Consider the following 16,299-nt stretch of genomic DNA (forward strand, 5'->3'; position numbering starts at 1 on the left):
TGCATTTTTTTTTTTTAAATTTCCTCCCAGCAGTTCAAGGGCATTAGGAATGCAACTTGTGAAATATTGTATCGACTGTTCAATACAAACGTGTTCGCGGCAATTTGATAATGGACATCCAAATAAAAGAACCCAAAAACATTTAATCAGATGCAGATAAATCAATTGGCAGGTCTTTTCTGTATGGAGTAAGGCGGGTTTGGTCAACGATTAGTTGGATGAGTTCAGGTGTAAAATAGAAAGAATAGAAATCAAGAGGACTTTTCAGTTCACTAGTAGATACAGACAGTTATATAGCGCCGGAAAAATCTATTTCATTGGGTTAGTTCTAAAGATTTTTGTGTTTCCACAGAATGCGTCTTCTGGCTTCAGACCGGGATTGTCCTGAACCACCCATCCCACTAGGTCCTGCTACAGGTTGCGTTTCCTTCCAGTATATACAATGATAGACCTACTTACATTCAGGATCATCGTCTGAGCATGACAAGTCCGAATCTTCACTATTGCTTGGAATTCCATACGTCTTAGTTATCGTTTCACGTCCATAAAATGTACGTAGGTCCATGTATTTTGTTTGTTTTTCAAATAAATGCTAATTGCATAGTGTGACAAAAATAGGACAAACCAATTACGTCACATAAGCAGTTTGTGTGATGAATATTATATACACAATGATTCAGAACTAATTCAACAGCGATCACTATTGAAGCTAATAATTTTAGTTTTAGTAGCAATTAACAGTTAACAAGATAAAAATGCTAAACATGTACACAAATAAACACAGCGCTCCCAGCGAAACAATGAAACCTTTGCACGGAGAAAACTTCACTATTGAACACTAGTTGACATCACATGCCACAGTCTAGTAGGAATGAGCCATATATGTCACTATGCAATCCGGAAGAAAAGCGCTTGCCTCCCTAGACAAGATTAAACAAAAACCGGTTTGTTGCATGTGTGGAACAAGATGCAGTACCGGGTTAAGAAAATCAAGCGACCCGCCGACTTGTGAAATATGATCATCATCCGGTTCCTAACAGCATGAAATACGATAGCTGCTAATATTCACAGATGTGCGAGGTGCACGGTGACAATGCAATAAGTGATAGTAAAGGGCGAAAATTGGTCACTTTTATATATATAAAATGGAAGGTCAGGAAAACGTCCATGACAAAGCGCACCCGGGAGGAATTCATGTCATACAGTCCTGACCGTGTGCTTAGTGACTACCATCTCTTTCGCCAATCGACGGAATGCTATTAGACACTGATGAAATGAAAAGACCCTTAGCAACTAGCTATCATTACAGGGAGCAGAGTTTTATGAGGAAGGGATTCAAAACTCGTTCTTCATTACGATATAGGTTTTAAACCGACAAGGATATTACACAGATAATTAGAGAGTGTGCAAATTCCGAAAATAAATGTTTTTCTGATTGATGTTGACTGGTTTCGTTTAGTTTTTATTGCAGAACGGTACTTAAAAAATACTTTGCACTTTTCTCTTTTAACCACTTTGGCACAATAGCATGATGCATCTATTTTGGGATACTTATTTCGTTGAAATGGGCAAACATGTTTCCTGAGAAACCTTAGCAGAATTTTTAACTTACTAGCACATTCAAAATTGTATTTGGAACAAATAACACAAGGGTCATCTATTATCTTCCAAGAACTATATTTTCTTCATTTACAAGTACTGCACATTGTAGATATGCAAAATTATATGCCCAACAAGGAACTGACCACGCAGAGCATACGTTAAAACACATCGTATTGTTTTTAATGATAAAAAGAACTGCCGATTCATTAATAACATCCACAACGTTTTGGAAAACGCTGAAGTCAATCAAACCTTACAAGTTAGTTTGATTTTTCTATTTAGAAAATCAACTACTTAAAACTGTAACCTGTTTTAAAAGTATAGAATTAATTTTTAAAATACCTGCAAAAGGAAAGCTGAATTTGTTGATGTAATTACTATGCTACTGTTACGAGATTTTCAAGCAAAATAAAATATTTATTTAACAGTCTTTCCAGTGCAGCAACGTTCCTTTTCTCTGTCGTACCATACATAACGAAGTCTTCAAACTTCAGCTTTGAACTTTTTCATAGATTTCTAAACTAAACTAAACCAATAAAACTCGGGACATTCAAAATGCTCCAAACCAACAACAAAATAAACCTTTTATACCAAGTCATTTTGTATATCACCACTCACTGTATGTTATATATGTAACTGTATAACAATCAATTATATACGCCATAGAGTTAACAATATATACATACATACATACACCCATGCCTATTCACATGCACAAAGACATTCAGACATTCGTACGAAAGAGTTGCTTTCTTTTATTTATTTATATATATATATTTTTAAGTATGCTAGCTAATACCAAGGCTGATCTCTGTAATTGCACCAGCAATTCGTGTAACAATGAATGGCAAGTAACGAAAAATTGTGACTAGAGAGAACGTTTCAATACAGAATCCTCCTTAAAATAATGACATTAATTAAATGAATTGATCAGAAGTGTGACCTCCAGTTAAAATAAAAACTATTCTTTTTAATAATAATAATAAAAAAAAATGTAAACATGAAGCAGTTAAGCCTTATTTAATCTGGTTAAAACTTGTTTCAATAATCGAAATAATATTTACTACAATTTGTGCTCATATTTTGTGTGATTTACAAAATCAATTACAAAAAAACAAAATGTTTTGCGGTACTCACAGATCTTACTTTGCGCCTGTTAAGAAAATTTAGCCCGGAATTAAAATTCCCTTCACTTCTATACTGAAAGACGAAAATCTTAATCTTGAAGAAAAATAGGATTCAATCCCAAAGTTCCAGCAAGACAAAGACAAATGTTAATATATATATTTTATGAATACATTCTTATCCTAACTGTACAATATACTACAACAATTTTAATAATTTTAAAGTATACTTTATACTATGATCATTTTTTAATTATTATTATTATGATCAGTAAAATTGAAAGTGTTCGCTCATTTTGCTCGTGTTCGAAAATAATCAATGTAACTACTTCAGCTGATACTTTGATTTTTTTATTTTTTTTATAGTTGTATATTCCGTAGTTACGCTCCGTTGTACAAGGAAGCTAAGCTCCCTCCGACAATCGCACCCAGAGCCAAGCGCACCGCACAAGGGTATGCTCAGAATTTGGATACCACTCATAATCTCGTTCAAGCTACTTCAAAAACACCATACAAGGCAGTGCGGCATTTAATACGTCATATATATTTTACACGTTAAGACTTGTCATTTTAAAATTTTCTACACGTAAAGTGATGTATGTGTAGTTTTATGCAGAAATATACTAGATTATTATATTTACACGAAAGGGAAATATACCAAAGGTGATAAATTTTTATGATCTTACTACTCCTACCTGTTACTGACAGTTCGAATACTTCAAACGCAGAAGTGAAGCAGAACATTTTGCATTATAACCAGAATAAATTAGGCATAACTGTTATTAAACAAATTACTGTTGTTACCTATCATTATTATTAGTAGTAATAATAGTAATAATAATATTTATATGTACACACTCAAGTGGTGACATGTGCTTTTACAATATACATTCAACTTTCCTTCTTTGTTTTTGATACGAATGTTATTTACACATTTTTAAATTATTAAAACCAATATTTATACTTAACCAGATCCAAGAATATATATGTAACATATACGTACATCATTTTGTACATAGCATTACAAACAGCTACTGCTGCCAAAATATACAGTTTCCGCCATTAAACATTTCCTTTTTTTCTTTTTACAGTTGGACATGCACAGTCCAGCTGTAGATGCAACAGAAAATATACAACTTGCTTTGAAGAATTAAAATATAAACTCAGCCATCACATAAGCACATCTCACTGTTAATACTTATATATGACAAACTAGTATAAGAATGTTAAAAAAAAAGTGAGGGACTTTGGATAAGGGAGGGGGCAAAGGGAACATGAGGAAGCCAGAAATCTTTACAAAAAAAAAGTCCCGTATAACTGGAAGGACCACAATCATTTATCTTCCCAATACACTGGGGTAAATTGCACTATCAGGCTTCGTTCATTGTATAACTTGTTTGTTCACGTTTGTATGTTTTGTATGTATGTACATTCGTGTGTATCTGTGTATGTATATATGTGTATGTAGTGTATTTATGTAACTGTTTTCAGATAATCGGGTTCAACTTCGTTTACAGGAAGGAATGTCTATAAGTCAACAATCTACAAAACAGCAACAACAAATGTGTAAATCTCTCTCTTACATTCTCTGTTTCTTAATCTTACTTTAATAACTCTATCATTCACAACCTCATTTTCTCGATGCATATCTTTATTTTATTTATTTATTTATTTTTAATATTCTTGTCTTTCAAAAAGTCTCTCAGCACTTCTGAAAATTAAGGCTTCAACATCGACAATATATATATATTTAATCAAATAACTCAATACCAATATCTCGCTAAAACCTCGTCAGACCTATGATTATACATATACATATATATATGTACATACGCATACATATATATGCGTATTTATGTCTGTAGATATATATATTATATGTATGTATATATAATATATACATAATCAGATTCTGGTAAACTACCGTAGCTGTTAAAATGCTTGCCATAAAAATAAATGCTTATCTCTGTGCACATATCACAAGGTCCATACACACATATAACCAGTAAATTTTTTCTTTTTTTTTTTTTTTTAAATGTTCATAATTGGGCAATAATGTACACTACAAACATTATCAATAAATTTTCTTTTATAGGCAGCTGGGCTTTCAGCCTGTGAACAATGAGCAACCACGAAACTCGTTAGACAATTATCACAAAAAATTAAACAAGACAAATGTTCTCACCAGGAGTAAACAATCAATATATATATCATTATACATATACATTTGTATCACTTGAAGTATTATGCATAAAAAAAAAAAAAAAAAAAAACTAAAAATCATATTATAGCCTTCTTTCAAGAAAGAATGCTAGGAAAAGGTACAAAGCCAATTTGATTGACTACTTTTATAAATATTGTTGTACTGAAAAAAAGATATAATCTAGAAATACGAACCGAAGAAAAAGCCTGTAGAGTTCTGTACAAAAAAATATCTCTTCAAGCACTGATACATATATATTTATATTTTTATATATATATTTATATAATATGTTACAAAAATCAAGTGTCCAGCACTTTTTATAATCATTTTACATATATATATATGTACAGCCTTATAGGACAGTTAATTATTGGAAAAGCTGTGTTATACTGTATAATATTTTTTTATATATATGTATATTTATATATAATAAACACAAATCTTTCTTATTATGTAGTCTCTGTACTAACACAAGTATGTCTTTTTTCTTTATCAACATTTATAACCTGAGGCACAATTCCACTTGGTCCAAAAGCAGTATTTCGTTGCTGTTCCAACACACAGTTGTTACGTTTAGCCTGAAATACCTCTTCTTTTATTTATTTTTCACAAATTGACAAGCAAATCAACACATAGACAGAAACAGTAACCATATTTATTAACACCACCTCCAGAGCACCACTGCCCTACCAACATCAACAAGGAAAAAAAAAAAAAAAAAAAAACTTTGCAAATTCTTAGCCCAAGTCCATCTTCCTTCTTCGGCCCAGGTACACATTAAGAAAAAGCAAAACAATTTTAATCATCACAGTCTGTTTTCCCTCACTTTGCCTCGTCTTGCTCCATTGGTTCTTCAACAGGCTCACAGGAATGCTCCGATGACCTGCAATAGAAGGTAGACCTGGTAGATTCTACACTTGCCATCCCATAACTTAACACAACAGGAAAAAACTTGTATAGGTTTGCATTGGAAGTGCGAAAGACATAATGAATGATACTACGAAAGAAAAGGGCTGCGAAAAGTCATATGGACAACAGGGATATAACATAAAAAAGTTGAGAAGGCTCCAAGAGCATTGTCAGAACGAACTTGAAAAGAATGGAGAGATGGAGCGGGAAGGATAACTGTGATTGTTTCTACATGTCCTTTTTATCCGCACCTGCTGTTTCTCATAAGAATTCGCAAAATATCATCTACCTATGACTTGTGGTTCCCGAGATATGGCTTCATAAATCTCTTGAAATTTGAACTTTTTTGGCCAATATCTGGGGAACGGTAATTTATAGGAGATGATGGACAGTGGCCACCGGTTACTATTTGGTACCAAAATGTTCAACATCCTCTTAGGTATTGATCAACACCAACATCTCTCTTATCACTTACAGTTCTCGAGATATGGCTCCCTAAATCTCCGGAAATCGGCCAGTTTTTGGCCAATATCTCGGGAACAGTAAGGGTGACGCGAAAAATTCCATCACTTTCTCAAATAGTTTTTGATGCTCTATCGAACGAAGGGCTCAAAATTGAAAAAAAATCGCAAATAACAGGCAGACAGACACACAGACAGAAAATTCAGTAACTAACTTTTTAAGTTCGTTGATTAACACGTTCATTCCCACGTTTAATTGGGAGTCTTCTTTGTCTTCTCTATTTTCGAAAGTAAAATCTCAAGCAAAAACTATTAATATCTTAAGTAATTAACACTTTAATGTTCCAACTGAAATATTTGGTTTCCTTAACAATTAATTATGTGTTACATGTATATATCAGAATATATAAAGACGTTATTCTTGTTCTATACACTACAAAAATAATAAATAAATAAATAAATAGATGCACTACATCTTTTCGGATGCACACTACATTCGATGAGTCTGATGTTAAAATTATTTCAAATACATTTTTTTAAAAATGGACTATTTGTTTTACTTTCTTCATACGTAAAGCTAAGAAATGTTTTTGCGCGTTGGAACTCAAGAATATTCAAGTTTATATTACAAGAATTGATGTAACTGCAGCGGATCCATATGAAGTGGTCCAGAGGTGGTTGCTCGACCATCTCCGAAAATTAAAAAAATTTGATTGTGACGAACCTTTTGTATGAGAAGGTCAATAACATCATTCACGTTGTCGTATGTACGGAGTGTTCCTGAATGGCGGCCATCTTTGTTTTCGGTGGAGTGCCAATTTTTGCATTTCCATTCGTTTACGAAAACTACAGTTGCTCAGAATGTACGAATCAGACGAACACCAAACAAAAACGAATGTTTAGAGGAGGGGCTGAGGTACACGGAGAATATAAACTTTTGCGTCTAAATAAATATGCAGGGTTGCAAACCAATACATAAAATTACCAGAAAAACTAGAGAAAATTACACTTTTAAATGGGCTGTATTTTGGAATGGCATAAAGTTGGGGGTTCATAAGTTTTGTGCTGAATACTATTGCATGTAAAGATTCTGTAGAAATATCCACAGCTATGATACTACTGACATCGTAGATTTATGGGGGTCCGAAAGTTGAAGTTTGTTATTTTGATGCCATTTTTGGGGCCTATTATCTCAGGAGGGAAAAGTAATAAAAATTGCTGCTTATGCCACAAAGTAATTCCGTAAGTAACTCCACCGAATAAACTATTGCAAAAAAATCATGACTGACATTACATGGAGAGAAAAGTGAGGACATGCTAAAAACGCGAAGAAAGCACCTGCGTGAAGCGTCGTTGCTCGGCAAAATTTAAATGTTTGGATGTCTCATGCTAGATCTCAAAAACTATGCATGTTGCAGCAATTAGGCTCGCTTTTGTTTGTGTTCGGTTATGCAAAAGCTTGTGATTGGCCTTTGTTCCATCTTTCTAGCTCCATGATCTTTGCCACGTCTATATGGTAAGGGGGTTAGCTCCCCTTTACATCCAGCACACATCGCCGAACTGGACCGCGGTATTAAGACATTTAATGTATCAACAAAGTGTAATTCAAATCCAATCCAAGTTACGAAAGTTAATATGTTCACAAGGTTGCGTTATATAGGATAGAGTAGCTTTTGCCTACCTGGAAACTCCGTCCCCAGACACCCGTGTTTGCTTGGCCTAGGATTTTGAACCTCTAAAACCTACAATTCTACAAAATTTCAGCTTTCTTTTCGTATTTCAACTATCTAAGAGATAAGATTTTGTATCACACGAAAACACTCATTTAAATAACATGGAAATTACTTCATCCCCCCAATACATACTTTAAAAACTAAAAATATTCAGTTTTGGCAATTTTCCTGTGGGTTAGTCCCGGAAGTCTACAATCATGCCAAATTTCATCATTCTAATCCTGCCGGAAGTGCCTAAACATTTTGAGGTGTAGAAGAGGACCCACATAAATAACATTGGAAAGACCTTTCGGTTCCCCATAAAATCTCTGTACGGTTGAAAATCTTTATTTTTGGTCATTTACTTAAGTAACGCTAACAGCAATTTAAAGCATACCGAATTTAAAAATTTATTCCAATTCCAAATACCTAAAATATGAGATTATAAGTCCAAAAAGGGTCCATTTAAATAACATAGAGAATTTCTTCATCCTCCCTTTAGACCCCTAAAAATTAAAAATATTAACTTTTGGCAATTTTCTTGTGGGTTAGTGCTTGAAAGCTACAATCATGCTAAATTTCGCCTTTCCACGTCAACCAGAAATACCCTTTTATTTTATGTCAGTTCATGTAGTTTTATATTTAGTTTGGATAGGTGTAACGCAACTTTGTGAATATATTAACTTCCGTAACTTGGATTGAATTTCAATATCACATTGCTGATACATTAAGTGCCTTAATACTGGTCTAGTTCGACTATGGATGTCGTGGGTGCAAGGGGGAGCTAACTCCCTTACCATATAGACGTGGCAATGATCATGGAGTTAGGAAGATGGAACAAAGGCCACTCACAAGCTCTTGCACCACTGAACACAAACAAAAGCGAGCCTAATTGCTGCAACATGCATAGTTTTTGAGATCTAGCATGAAACATATCCAAACATTTAAATTTTGCCGAGCTACGACCATCGTTACCCAGGTGCTTTTTTTGCGTTTTTACCATGTCCTCACTTTTCTCTCCATGTAATATCAGTCATGATTTTTTTTGCAATAGTTCATTCACATACAGAATTACTTTGTGGCATAAGCAGCAATGTTTAGCACTTTGCCCTCCTGAGATATTAGGCCCCAAAAATGACATCAAAATAACAAACTTCAACTTTCGGATCCCCATAAATCTACGGTGCCAGTTGTACCATAGCTGTGGATATTTCTACAGAATCTTTGCATGCAATAGCATTCAGCACAAAACTTATGAACCCCTCACTTTATGCCATTCCAAAATACAGCCCGTTTAAAAGTGTATGTCTGGTTTGCAATCCTGCATATTTATTTAGACACAAAAGTTCATATTCACAGCATACCTTAGTCTCTCCCCTAAACATGAGTTTTTGTTTGGTGTTCTTCTGATTCGTACATCCTGAGTAGTTTTTGTAAACGCTTGTAAATGCATAAATTGGCACTCCACCGACAACAAAGATGGCCGCCTTTCAGGAATACTTGTACATACGACTTCGTGAATGATGTTACTGACCTTCTCATACACATGGTTCGTCACACTCAATTTTTTTATAATTTTCGGAGATGGTCGAGCAACCATTTTCAGAATTTCTGGACTTCAGATGGATTGACCCTTCAGTATCATTGATAATGACGCAGATTATTAGTCAAAGCTGTGCCGCTGTTTATAAAATATAACCGCTTACTAAGTAAGCTTTTGATTATTACTGTTCCAGAAAACTGAATTAATTTTGATGGGCAGTCAATAATTTTGCATTTTTAATTTAACTGGTAGCAAATATGTTCAAAGCATGTACAACTTAATATTTGGCTAGTTTTTTTTTTTTTTTTTTTTCTGACGAATAGGCTAAAAGAAATCATGGGAAGTAAATAGAAAAATGAGACTCGAGGCGAGCTTCATATAATGAGGAACGACAGAGCACCTACCTTGGGATGACCCCAGGTTTTACTATGGCGAGTACCTTATGACCCCATCACCATCCATCCGAGGATAGACTAAAACGAGAAGGAATGTCTAACGAGAAAGCGACTGGCAAAGTCCCACAGATTCTTGATTATACAAGCCAGCCTATACTTTTGAAAACTAACAGAGAATTTGTGAACAGCTAATATATACCATTTATATAACACGATGCGGCGAGTAACGCGTATCAGTAATTTTAATTAAATACTGAGAATCAATGTAAATAATACCTGTATCTTGTGATTATTCCCTTTTAATAAATTTGTAGGCACTATAAATATTTTTAAAGACAATCTCTCTGGTGTCTTCATCCTTAGACTCAAGAGACTAAAATGCTCACTTAGGAAATTACTTATGAAAGAAAACGTTACAATGTAAAACTGGAAAAGGAGAATTATATGTAATGTAAAAGAAACATAATGACATTCTTTTCTTTAGAGTGAATTACAACCTTCATTTGCTCTGGGACGGTATGGCTTTATGTGCGAAATTAATTATCGTTGGCTAAAGTCGGGAATTCAAGAAAATGATTTTATGACTTATTACTCATCTCAGTCTTTTCTAATTCTTCCCCTGATGAAAAATTTTAGCGAAAGAGTTCCTAGTTGTGTACTACTGATTAATCTATTTACACATATTTTCTACTTCTTTATCTACTTCTTTATCTTACGTAGTGACCATTTTCTAAGTGTTTTTTTTTTTTAAAGATATATCACATCTTTATATAATTTGTACTTTTATATATAAAATACTGTGTACAAAAAGAATACTTTAATTGAATCGGTGAGTAGAAAAAGAAGAACACTCCACAAATAAATGATAACATTCCACGATAACAATTTCTCCATAATTAAATATCCAATCCCATTACGTTTTTGGAATTTTGGGAAATGAAAGGTCTTAACATACACTACAAATCTCCCATATAGATATTTTTACGTAACCAATGGTATTTCCGGTAAGCAGTTTTACTTTTCATTTTTCAAAAGTAACATGTTGGGGGAATGTTATCCTTTTTCTATTCACTGATTCAATTGTACTATACTGTTTCAACAATCTCTGGGACCTTCGTCAAGTAATGACGAGAGCGAAAGAGATTCCTGAAACAGTTTAGTACATTTAGACTCTTAAGTTGTATATATCTCCTAAAACTACTGATTAAGTCAGAAGGGCAACGAAATATTAAAAACATTCATCACAAAATATCTCTCTGAAAAATAAAATACAGAGTATGCAAAAATATACTTACTGCACACTGTTCCCACTTGCTTGTTGCATGGACAAACTAGCCATGGCAGTAACAGTTTCTGACTCTTCTTTCTCCTTCTGTGACGCTTCAAGAGCAGAGCATGCTAAAAGATGTGTATAACGCTTGATGCAAGGCCAATGAGGAATCTAAAAAGTAATAAAATATTTATGACGCCACATATTTTTAGTATTCACCAATTTCTTGTTTTCTACACAAACAAAATATTTTATGGACACGCATAAATCAACATGATACTTTAAAATAAATAAATAAATAAAATGAAAATGAACTTTACAGTCATGAATATTGTTAAGTTGCTACAACTTCTGAGGACCATGCATAAAAATATTTTTTTGAAAAATAAATAATAATAATAATTTTTTTTTTTTGGTGTGTATCTAATCAAGATGATATTTAGTGACAATTCCTACATAGAAAATTATTAATAAATTTTCATTATTGTTTTTGTACATTATTAATTTCTCCTACTGGTTTAGGTAAGATTTAGATGCATCTCAGCACAGCACATGGCAGTAGTGCCGTAATATGGTTTCATCAAGTAACGAACGGAAAATATGCGAAACATTGGAAAAGATTATTTCATGGCGTAATCTCTGGAATAAAGGTCAAGGTAATTTGAGTAGTTACTTAAAAATATGTTTGTGTTAACTCAGAATAAAAACATTCTGTTTATGAACTTCAAACGTTTTATTAAGGTAGTTTATGCTCAGTTCTTCATAAGGTACTTTCCTGGGTATTACTTCGACTTCTTGGCTAAAGTTACAGTATTTTCGATTCTGGTGACCTCACCTACCGGCTTAATAAGCATTTGTTGCTGAGATCTCGCGTTACGTTGTAGATCTAGTTTCATATAGCCTTATAAAAAAATAATAAACATTAGAAAATAGTGTTCTAATTACAGATGAATAATCAATATTTTATTAATTTGAATATAGACAAGGAACACTTTTATGATAGGCACTATCTTCTGCAATGCATGTGATTCCATTAAACAATTGCACATTAGATGACAGTGGCAGAACATATTTATTTTGACAAGTATAAACTTAAGGCTGGTACACTCACTCATAAATTTGGTTAAGCTCACTAAGACCTATCGATTGGTATGATTCATCTTTGGATATTGTTTTTTTCTCCGTTAAACGCTAATATTATTATAAAAAACTTGTCCGACATATTAAATTGTTCTCGTACACTAGATACTTTAACGTTAACAATGGATTTTTTTTTTTTTAAGTACTGAAAAACGTTTTTCCAGTGGTACTGAAGAAAACATTGGTCAAGTCTGAATGGCTGGAAGTAGGATTTGAACCTGGGACTTTCTAATTATTAGGTGAGAATATGAAACCTCATCTACCCCGAGCGCCTCAGCACACACTATCAAAGGGAGACAAAAATGTTCCCCATTATATATTTAAGTTGAAAATTAACTAATTAATGACTACTAGCACTAACAATTACCTGGATGGCTATAGTTTTCTGTAAAGTATCAATGGCATTCTGACAAGGAAGCCTTCGGAGTTCTTCTTCCCGCAAAGGTGTTGGCTCGTCACCCAGTAAGGCCTTTACACACTCTTGAGCGGAATCACAGATAGATGGAAGGTCATAACCACCTTCCAAAGTTAAAATGATCTGAAATGAAGTTGCAATAAAATTACTCGAAGTTTCCTATCATACAGGTTCAATTTTTTTTAAAAAAATTATCAATTTAGTTTTTTTCAGAATTCATGTTTTATTTGCTTAATTTTGAATTTCAAATTATAATGATGTTTCATCGTAATCCCGCAATACCTTATCGTTTCAATTTTAATACCCTATGAATTGACGAAAATATTTTCATCAACATATATGGAATCATGCAAATGACAAAAAATCCTTTCCTCTTCTCTCGCAGGTTGAATAAATTGGTGAATTTTGGAAACTACATGGCCCAACAATTAAATAGTAAGTTTGTTTATCGTCAATTTAAGAAACTTGGACAGAATTGTGATACCTGTACAAGAGAGAACAATGAAAAGTGCTTCAGTTTTATACATGAAGAGAGTTATAATTATAAAAGTGAATGATAAATATTTGTTTTAAGTTACTTGATATGAATACAATATGCAAAGTGTTAGTAAAGTGCTATTAAGAATAATGACAATAGCCCAGGAGGAAAGTTCGAATCTATCGCATCAAATTTTGCAAAAGAGACGGCTAACTAGACAATACAATTTGTCATTAAATGTTTTATTAAGGATGTCATGACCAAATGATTGATTTTTTTTTATAGATGCGGAGGCTTCTGTCTCTATAATAGGCTAAAGCCACGCAAAGCACAATTTGGCCACAGATCATTAGTACAATAGGAGGAAACATTAAGAACTGAAAATGGTTTTGCAATACAAGTAAAAGGCAAATTGATGGTCCAAGTAATATTTCAGGGGAAGTTATATCAGTTACCTATAGTAGTAGTAAGTCACAGGACACAAAATCGTATTGATAATAGAGATTGATTGGATATAATGGTTCCACAGTGGGGAAGAAGTTTAATATTCATGTTCACTGGAGAAGCAGGGATATCTTGCTTTAATATACACGCTTCCTCAGAAGTTGAGATGGAAAGACACATTAAGAATTCATTTCAGGAATCCATTGGCTTACTGATTAAAGGTTATAAAGTAAATATACCTACAAGAAGAGATCATACCTATTTGCAAGAAACCTTATAAAATACCATATGCACTGAGAGATCACGTGAAACAGTTAGATATCTTATGTCAAATGAAGGTACTAAAACGAGTAAATTATGCTGACTCGACTATTCCTACAGTCATTGCAAAAAAGAAAAATGGCAATTTACGTTTGTGTATGGATTTTAAACACACCGTTAATCTAGTGAATGAAAAATTAAAAAGTACGTAGGTGGAGCTATAAAATAGAAGATACTGGAAAGAAAATCTTATTCGAATCATCATACTTACATGAAGAAGAGAGAAGCAAGGAAAAGAGTTTGTTTTATATATGATGTGTGTTATACTTTAAAAACAATGTATGGGCTGCATTGTGGGTAATATATGTTTATTGTTTTAGGTTATACAATAGTTGACTATCTAATATGAGTATAATATACTAAGTGTTGGTAGAGCGCTGTTATGAATAGTTACTGAAACCACACGATCCAACAATTAAATATAATCGAAGAGGTTGCCTGAGTGACAGAGCGAACTTGTTTCTGGGTGCCATGTGCTGAATACTAGGGTCAGATTCAGACAATCTTCTTCCATAGGCGTTGCAGAATATTCAAATACAAAGCTACAATGAAAGTCTGCCCCTCAGGAACAAATTAAATGTAATTTCCTTACCGTTGTACTTTTGGATTTTTGATTTTTTTCTTTCTTTACTTCATGACGACGGTGTCTTTACTCAGTATTCTAGCGTTTAGTTGTGGAATCAATATCCTCTGAAACAATTGAATTTAACATTTGTTTGTTTCTACAGGCAGTTTGAAGGATATGTATTGTACATTAAATACGTGCATGTTTTTGGTCATTAGCAAAGACTGACACAAATCACATAAAGGATGCTTTTGCGTTCTGGACTCGCAAGTTTTTGGTCACTAGAGAAAGAAAGTGGCACAAACCGGGAAGCGAAATTTTTCTTGTCAACGTTCTACCTAAATTCATAATTGTCTCCCAATTAACACCCAACTCATTTACCATCATCTTGATAATTAAACCAGTATCTTTTTCGTTTTTACGAACAGAAATCAGTTGTTAGACCTGGATTCATTTTCAATTGTTTCCACATCAGTTTTGAATCATGTATACTTTCTGAATATTTGTGCACAAGTTAAACAAGTATCTCCAAACACTTATCTCGCCTATTCTATTGTCTCAATAGAACTTTTTTTGAGCTTAAAACAGAATTCAGCCTTTGCACTATGCTGCTTCCATAGCAACAGTGACTCACTAATTAAACAATACGGCGGCGTTATGTCACTCCATGTTTAGCGAGTGGTATTGCAGTGCTGCCAGATTACATATGAAGGCTGGCCTCTAGATGACATGCGTTGCTTCATAAGTGGCGTTTATCTTTACCGTAAATAATTTAATTGCCGCACTATATAACCTTTGTAATGTTCCTCATCTTTAAAATTAGATTGCACGCGCAAATACACGTACAGTAGTGTGTTTTAATGTTTAAAATGAATTATGTATTGTCCGTTCAAAGTAAATTAATACTTCTGATGAAATTACTATATTTTTTAAAGAAATTATTTAATTAGACTAAAAGTCTTGAATGTTGAACGACAATTATTTTCACCTTAAATCACCAGTCACAACAATACTAAAATCAAATTACCTACTTTGGAAATATATATATTTTATATCAGCATTCCTTTTTCAAACTTTACAAATACTTTACTTTTTATCTGTTTTCGCAATAAACTGGTTTCAAAATTTTGCATCTAAAGAAATTATCTTTGACTACTATAATATTTTGTATGTAGCCCATTTTATAATGTCACTCATTAGTAACGTTTGTCTGATTCCTGATTTTGATATGTTTCCTTTTTCACTTCTGATTAAATATTTCGATTGAATTATGTAACTGTATTTCTGTTCACCTCCCAGAAGTTTGCATTCTTACTAATGAGCACAAAATTTATCCACTTACGATAAAATTCTGCTTATCACTGTGAACTAATGAAACAACAAAGATTATACAATTTATCTACTTACTTTTCCTCCAGCCAGCTGAAGTAGTTGACGAGTCATATACCCGAAACATGCTGCAGATACTTTGTATCCTCCAAGAGGTGCAGAATGTCCAGTTGCGGCATCAAATCCAGCAGACACCAGAACAACATCAGGAGAGAAATCCTACGGGGAAAAAAATCAATTTTAAGAACAATGTAATATAGTTAACTCCCAACATTATATACATGGGGGCACAATGGTTCAGTAATGGAACACTTACCTCTAGTGCGAAAGGTTCTTGGTTCCATCCCTGACTATATGAATTTGTAGTGGACAACATCGTGTCGTGGAC

The 16,299-nt window shown here is 33.4% G+C and overlaps 2 protein-coding genes across 11 annotated transcripts in view; one reads left to right on the forward strand and one right to left on the reverse strand.

The window, feature by feature from the left end:
- Window positions 1-16,299, forward strand: part of LOC145671072 (dual specificity protein phosphatase 19-like) — a 59,579-nt gene that overhangs the window by 25,779 nt on the left and 17,501 nt on the right. For 2 of the 4 annotated variants that reach the window (XR_014128439.1, XR_014128441.1), the window contains exon 3: window positions 11,742-11,875. The gene's annotated coding sequence lies outside the window, so the exon portion shown is untranslated. Of the gene's footprint in view, window positions 1-4,821; window positions 5,007-11,741; window positions 11,876-13,159; window positions 14,798-16,299 lie in introns of those variants that run through there. The other 2 variants (XR_014128440.1, XM_081739807.1) reach the window with 2 other exon arrangements.
- The window catches only part of HDAC4 (histone deacetylase 4), a 206,130-nt gene continuing 191,487 nt past the window's right edge, over window positions 1,657-16,299 (reverse strand). For all 7 annotated transcript variants that reach the window (XM_081739803.1, XM_081739800.1, XM_081739805.1 and 4 more), the window contains 4 exons: window positions 15,990-16,130; window positions 12,727-12,897; window positions 11,245-11,390; window positions 1,657-5,812 (listed from right to left, as the gene is read on the reverse strand). In XM_081739803.1, coding sequence (XP_081595929.1) covers window positions 5,752-5,812; window positions 11,245-11,390; window positions 12,727-12,897; window positions 15,990-16,130 — 519 coding nt within the window. In that variant the 3' untranslated portion in view covers window positions 1,657-5,751. The remainder of the gene's footprint in view (window positions 5,813-11,244; window positions 11,391-12,726; window positions 12,898-15,989; window positions 16,131-16,299) is intronic.

The sequence above is a fragment of the Thermobia domestica genome, chromosome 15, assembly GCF_964235325.1.
Source record: "Thermobia domestica chromosome 15, izTheDome1.hap1.1, whole genome shotgun sequence".
NCBI classification, from domain to species: domain Eukaryota; kingdom Metazoa; phylum Arthropoda; class Insecta; order Zygentoma; family Lepismatidae; genus Thermobia; species Thermobia domestica.